This window comes from Pteropus vampyrus, unplaced genomic scaffold, assembly GCF_000151845.1.
Source record: "Pteropus vampyrus isolate Shadow unplaced genomic scaffold, Pvam_2.0 Scaffold589, whole genome shotgun sequence".
NCBI classification, from domain to species: Eukaryota; Metazoa; Chordata; class Mammalia; order Chiroptera; family Pteropodidae; genus Pteropus; species Pteropus vampyrus.
The window spans coordinates 129,332-135,864 of NW_011889370.1; the positions used below are offsets into that span (position 1 = coordinate 129,332).

Genomic DNA, 6,533 nt, shown 5'->3' on the forward strand with positions numbered 1-6,533 from the left:
GGCTTCTCAGAAAATGTGACCGTGTGACTTAGATTCAATGGCGACGTAATTTCACCTGGCAAGTCCAGTGATTCCTCAGGTCCCTGAGCCTTTGTTTGCTGGCAAAGGGGATCTGGTATGGAACAGGGGAGAGCCAAGGGGACAGCTCAGTGACCAGAGAGAGAGAGCGTGTGAGGAGGCCGGCCGTGGGGGGTGCGTTGGTGCTGCAGGCCTGGCTTTTCTGTACGTGCCCCCTTTTCCAAAACATTGTTTTCCCTGAGGACTTGAGAAATCCACGCAGAGGAGCGGAGAACCTTTGTCACGAGTCTTTACTTATTCTGTGGGACGGCCTGGTTTCTTTCCTTCTGTTTTTCGTCCATTTTTTTTTCCATAGAAAATTTCAAGTCCAATTTATTTCAGAAATCTAACTTTTTTTTTTTTTTTTTTGAATTAAACTTTGTTTTAGTTGCCATTACGCGCTAAGCATTGAGAATACCAAGAGGCACAGTTTCTTCTATGAAGATGAGCACAGCTTCATAGAAAGACCAGGCCTGTAAATATGCAGCGCACGTGACCTGTGTCCCACAGAGGGATGCGTGGCCATCGGGGCACGTGGAGAGGGGCGACTGTACCGTATACCCCTGTGGGAGGCCGGAGCAGGCCTGCTGGTCACGTGAGGCCTAGGCTGAATCTCCAAGTGCGAGTCCTACTTAGCTAAGAGAAAAAGCACATGTCCTCGGTTGTGGAGCACGTGACCACACCCAGGCGGCGGGTAGGAGCACGGAGCAGGACCCTGCCGAGGGGCTGCTGCGCCCCTCCCCCTGTGAAAAACGGAGAAAGAAAAAGAGAAAAGACAACTGGTTTTTGAAGAAAAGCTTTGCCGTGGGTAGGCTTCTGCGGTTCACGTTTCGTAGGGTTCAGCCTTCCGGTGCGGAGCGAAGGACTCGTGAACCTCGGGTTCGTTCGTATGGTTGGATGCCGCAGTCGGGGAAGGAGCTCGAGGCTGCTTCGCACCGGTCCTGGGAGAGGCCCTGGGGTGGACACTTCAGTCAGTTTATCGCTTCGCCTTCACAGTGACCCTCGGTGTTGTTTTGGGCGGGGAGCCGGAAATAAGGCTCAGAGTCTAGATCGCTCAGCCTCGCTTAGGGAGGAAGTGGTAGAATTGGGGCGCGAACCCCAGTTGCTGTCTGACGCAAGAGCCCAGGCGTTGCCCATTGTGTTACACTCTTTCCCTAGAGAAAAGACAAACTCTTGTCTTTAGATCACATAAAAATTTGCCTCGGCACCTGAAGATTTGATAGACACATCGGGAGGTGAGGGGTCAGCAAAGACGTCCCACGGCAGGGAGATCAGCGCGGAGCAGGGAGAGGCTCGCGGGTTCCCCTTCCAGACAGCGTAGAAGGCCCAGGTCGCCGGCTCGCCGTCCCCCCGGCTACGCTTTCATGCCTCGGACTCTGCAAGGGGCAAGTGTTTCTGGGCTTTTTCTTCCTTTTCCTTTTTCCTGTTTTAGTCTCAAATGTGGACATCGCTCTTTATTCCTAAAACAGCTGAGCAGCAAAATGGCTGGAAACACTGGGCTGTGAGTCCCTGGCTCTGACCCCAGCAGCAGTGCAGGCCGAGTGAATCTGGATGTCTGTTGAGATCATATTGCAAAATTACTTACTACACAGATATCTGGGACTGGGGCGTTTCTTTTCTGCTGAGAAGGTGCTTGGGTTGAACTCAGAACTGTAGCTTCGTTCCAAAAAGGATAGAAGACATTTTGAGAGACTTGCCTGCTGACTTTCGTGTTACAAGAATGTAGGTTTCCCCGACCCGGAATCTTGTCTGTCTTACTTACTGCGTGTCCTCAGTGGTCGGAATCACGCCCAGCTCTCGTGGGAGCTCGGTAATGATGGCAGGGACAGTGGGTGACGGAGGGGTGGCTGTGAACACTAGTAGTGCCAAGGACCACTGCTTACATGCTGCAGACCTCACACCTGGAAGTCTAGGCCAGGATCGTTTTGCGAGCTCTCACCACAAATCACGGGCCGCTCACGTGGTGACGGTGTCGGTGATGACAGCCGCCACCGTGTTGCGAGCATCTGTGCGCTGGACGCCAGCTGAGGCTTTTTGCATGTAAGGTCTCATTTTCTCTTAACCGCATAGTTATATGGCAAGACAGGCCATCTTGACACCCCTTCCTTCGCTGGTAGTGAGGAAACCGAGGCTCAGGGAGGCTCCGACCTTCAGCTAGTCACGGGCGTTCCTCCCTCACAAGTCACTGAGGAGTAGAGCGGGTCAGACGGGGCCGTGTTCGACTCCCGGCGCCGAGCGCACCAGCCGTCCGGCCTCCTCGCCCTGCCTTCTCTAGACCCCAGGCCCCTCCCGGCTCCGCTGCGCTCATCACCCGAGGTGTCCCTTCCAGGCGTCCCTTCCAGGCTTGCTGTCCAGCAAGCTCCCCGACAGAGAAACTTCTGGGAGGCCGTGTGCCGGGCTGTCTCTCGCAGCGCCCCCTCCTGCCGCTCCGTGGTGAGCTTCCCTCCCGCCTCCCTGTCCGCTCCGGCTGGGTCTCCCCAGCCTCCTTGCTTTGGCTCCAGCCCACGTGCTGACCGGCCTCCGGCCTTTCCTCCGGATCTTCGTTCCGCTCTGTGTTGCCCTCCCTGCTGGTGACTCACCCCACCCAGGCTGCGATCGTCAGCCTTTGGCCACTGACTCCCTCGTTTGTTTCTAGCTCTGGCTGGAAATTTGCCTTCGCCTCCAGAGGTCTCCCCCTCAGTCTCACCCGACCCGTTTCTCTCCGTCGTCTCCGTCTGAGTAGGTGGCGTCAGCCAGTCTCTAGAACCGGGCACCATCTTGGACTCGGCCTTCCCCTCGTGTCCCACACCCAGCCCATCAGCGGGGCCGACTGAGTCTCCCTCCGGATCGCGTCCCGGGCCCGTTTGCTCCTCTCTGTCCCCAGCGCGGCGGCTGCAGTCCACGCGCGCCATCTGTCACCCGCGGGGATGCAGCAGTGGCCTCTCACGCACTTTCCTGCGCTTTTTCCTGGTGCCTGTGTCATTTCCCCCCCGGCGATGCGCGTGCCCGGCCCTCTACCACCTTCCGGGGACCGAGTGTTCGTATGGTTGGGCACTGTCTTGAGGCATTTAGGAGGTAGGGCTGCCGCAGCTGCTCTCCTCAGAGGGGGACGCCGACGCTCGGAACGGTGAACTCGTCGGGCCCAGGTGGAGGCCAGGACGCAGCCAGGCGGCGAGGCTCGGAGCGCGTGCCCTTGACCGCAGCGCCGCCCTGCTTCCCAGACGCCGTTCCGTCATGCCCCTCCTGGGGGCGCCGCAGGCCTTCCCGCTGCGCCTCATAGACTCCAGTCTCCTCCCTGGGCCCGAAGGCACCACGCGACCTGGCCTCTGCGCCCCACCTCCTGCCACAGGAACTCTGGGTTGTCCTCAAACACGTCACAGCCACCACAGGCCTTCGTGCCTGCTGTCCCCGCTGCCCGGAACCCTTTCCACCAGTTCTGCACATGCCGGAGCCTTCTTGCCACCCAGCTCAGATGTCACCCCAGTCAGGCCTCTCTTGGTCTCTCGGTCTCAGCCACGCCGTCTCGTTCAAGGCCCCTTTCCGTGTGGACTCACCGCTGCCTCGTGTGACCTCCGTTTCCTGGCGAAACTCGCCGTCTTCCTGGGATGGAAGCCCCCCCAAGACAGGACCCTCGTGTGTGCTCGTTCCCCCGCATCCCGAACCCACCCCAGCACCGGCAAATGCATGAGCGAATGAACGAACGAACAGATGAGTGAGTGCTGGCCTCCTGGAACGGAAAGCCAGGCGCTTTTGAGCCCACAGACCACACACCTCTGTCCATCTCAAGTTTTGACCCCGTATGTAAGTATCTCTGCCTGTGGATGTGCTAACCAATGTCGACACTTATTCCAGGTGATCAGAGAGGTCTACAGCGGCTGCAGTGGGCCGGTGGATTCAGAGTTCCCGCCCCCGTCCAGCTCCCCGGTGCACAAGGCGGAACTGGAGAAGGTAAGGGGCGTGGATTTTCTACGCGTAGTAGCCTTACAAGAGGAGTTAGGCCTCCGCAAAGTTTTGATGACGTTCTCTGAGAATTTCAGCACTTGTAGTTGAAAAAGAGAGAGAAATGGCAGTAATCCTACTTCCTATGCTTTTCAGGTATCCACTCTGCACGCAGCTTGAGCTAGTCATTTTACAGACTGCATGTTTGGTTTTATTATTCTCAGCTCTGGATGAAGAAATGGACTTAAAGGCATTAAGGGCCTTGTTCAAGGTCAGCTGGCTATTACGTGGCAGAGAGGAATCCGAATGCAGGTCTGCGTCCTTCCGGGATACAGCAGGCGCTGCATAAGCGTCCCTCCCCGCAGGCTTAGTCCCAGCAGACCAGGCTGTGTTCCCCGGCCCCCTCTGCTCTGCACTCATCTCCCTGTAGAAAGGCGCAGTGAGGATGCAGCGGGGTGGGCCGGCTGAGCCCTTTTGCAGAAACGTTTAAACCCTCCCTGTCACGGCACAGCCCGGCTCTTTCCGACTATGCTTCGTTTGTCTCTACGTACAGAGATCCCGTGTCCATGGAGATCCCTGGCCCCCTGCCACGCGGTGCTCCGTCAGTCCTCGGCACCCCAGGACCTTGACAAGTCCTCCCTGTTTAGCCCCCTGACAGTGAACAGATGCTTTTTTGTCAGCTTTTATTTTAGTAAGGATTCTCCAGAGAAACAGAATCAACAGGGTATGTTTGCGTGCATTCATGTGTGTGTATGTGTCTGTGATTTATATAAGGAGTTTATTTATATTCAAGATTTATGATAAGAAATTGGCTCATGTGATTATGGAGGCTGACAAGTCTAAAATCTGCAATGTGGCCAGCAGATGGCGTCCGAAAGCCGCCTGCTGGAGAATCCCCCTTGCTGGGGGAGGCTGGTCTACTGCTCTGTGCTGGCCTGCAGCTGGCTGGCGAGGCCCACCACATCGGGGAGAGCAGTCTGCTTTCCTCAGAGTTCACCGGTTTAAGTATGAGTCTCATGCAAAACACCCTCCAGGTTGACACATAAAATTAACCTCACAACCCTCGTCCTGGTATTACAGGCCTGTCACTTTTTTTCCTGATTACAAAACTAACATCTACTTGATGTGGAAAGTTCAGAAAGTTCAGAGAAACGCAAATAGGAGGAATAAAATCGCCGACGAGTCCACCCCGTAGAGGAGGCAGCTCCTCTGCATATTTGGAATCGGTTTTCCCTGTTCACGTGTTTCTTTTATAGTTCGGAAAGCTGATGCATAAAAATTTTTATGCTGCTTTTTCCCCACTTTTATATTACTACCAATTTTCTTGGTTTTTAAAAACGTATAATGAGCAAAGCGTGTTTCTGTATTTTCAGCAGCTGAATAATGTGGAACACGTTTGCCTGCCATCGTTTATGTCACCTGCTCCCATCACGAGCTCTTCGTTTCTCTTTTGGCCGTTTAAAATAGCCTGGCATCTTTCATGTAGGTCTTTGCTGCTTCTCTATTACCTGAGAATAAACAGACTCCCAGAAGCTAGATTACGAGACCAAAGGATAGAATTTTTTTTTAAAGACTTGGAGCCCTGTTACTAAGCAAATCACTTTCCAGAGAGGTGGGTCCCGTGTCACCTCCCATCGGCAGTGCGTCAGAGTCCCTCTGTCACCCGCTCACGGGGCTTGGCAGGTGTCCCTCTCTCATCTTGGTTTCTGAGGCTGTCCCGGGCCTGTCCAGCGTGGTTGACCTGGTTCCCAGGAAACCCTCCCCAGCCTGAGGGCTGGGACAGCACTGGCTTTCGGTCACCCTCTTGCTGGGACTTGGCATGGGTGAGGTTCCCACTGAATGCCATTGATTCTTTCCCTGCGGCTTTTCCCAGCACTGCTCTAGGACGGCGAACGCCTGTCGCATCCTTGGCCCACGTCGCCTGGACCTCGCATTGTGAGTTGAGCACGTGTGCTCCCCCGTGTCCTGATATCACCTGGATATTTGGTTTTTCTTCCGGCCGGCCAGTCCCTGTGGCACTGGGCTGTGATGCAAAGGCTCTCAGAGGGCCGTTTGGCGCCCGTGTCCTCCACTGTGACCCCACACGTCCTCTGCTCGGAGTGGAAGGATTCCAGCTGTGAAAGATGTCTCTTCCTCAGATACCAACTTAGAGTTCTGATGATGCTCCCGGAATCCAGCTATGAGGACTAGTAGTCCGGTGCCTGCAGTGGTTTTAATAGCAACTTGTCTGCCTGTGTGCCCATTCCAAGCACTTGTTACAAGCGGGTACTTGACACTCGTCCACTTACTGGTAAAGGACGGGAGGAAATCAAACAAGCCACCTACAGTATTGCTCTCTGGAAGCGTCATATGGCTTGGTGAGGGGGAACCTTTCTTTGTAATCTTAACCTTTTTTTTTTTTTCAAAATGATTTGTAAGAACGTGATTTGAACGGAATAGGCATGGTACTATAGCGTGTGTTAATAGGACCTCTGAGCTTTTTCTCTGTTCTTTTGATGTTTTGCAGGCTTTTGATAACAAGCCGGTCAGCTAGTCTGTGTTATAGTTGAGCCCTTAAC

General features: G+C 54.8%; 1 protein-coding gene across 1 annotated transcript in view; it reads left to right on the top strand.

Annotated features, from left to right (window-relative positions):
- The window catches only part of AFAP1 (actin filament associated protein 1), a 100,833-nt gene that overhangs the window by 59,251 nt on the left and 35,049 nt on the right, over nucleotides 1-6,533 (top strand). The window contains exons 7-8 of the mRNA XM_023525662.1: nucleotides 3,889-3,984; nucleotides 4,917-4,980. Coding sequence (XP_023381430.1) covers nucleotides 3,889-3,984; nucleotides 4,917-4,980 — 160 coding nt within the window. The remainder of the gene's footprint in view (nucleotides 1-3,888; nucleotides 3,985-4,916; nucleotides 4,981-6,533) is intronic.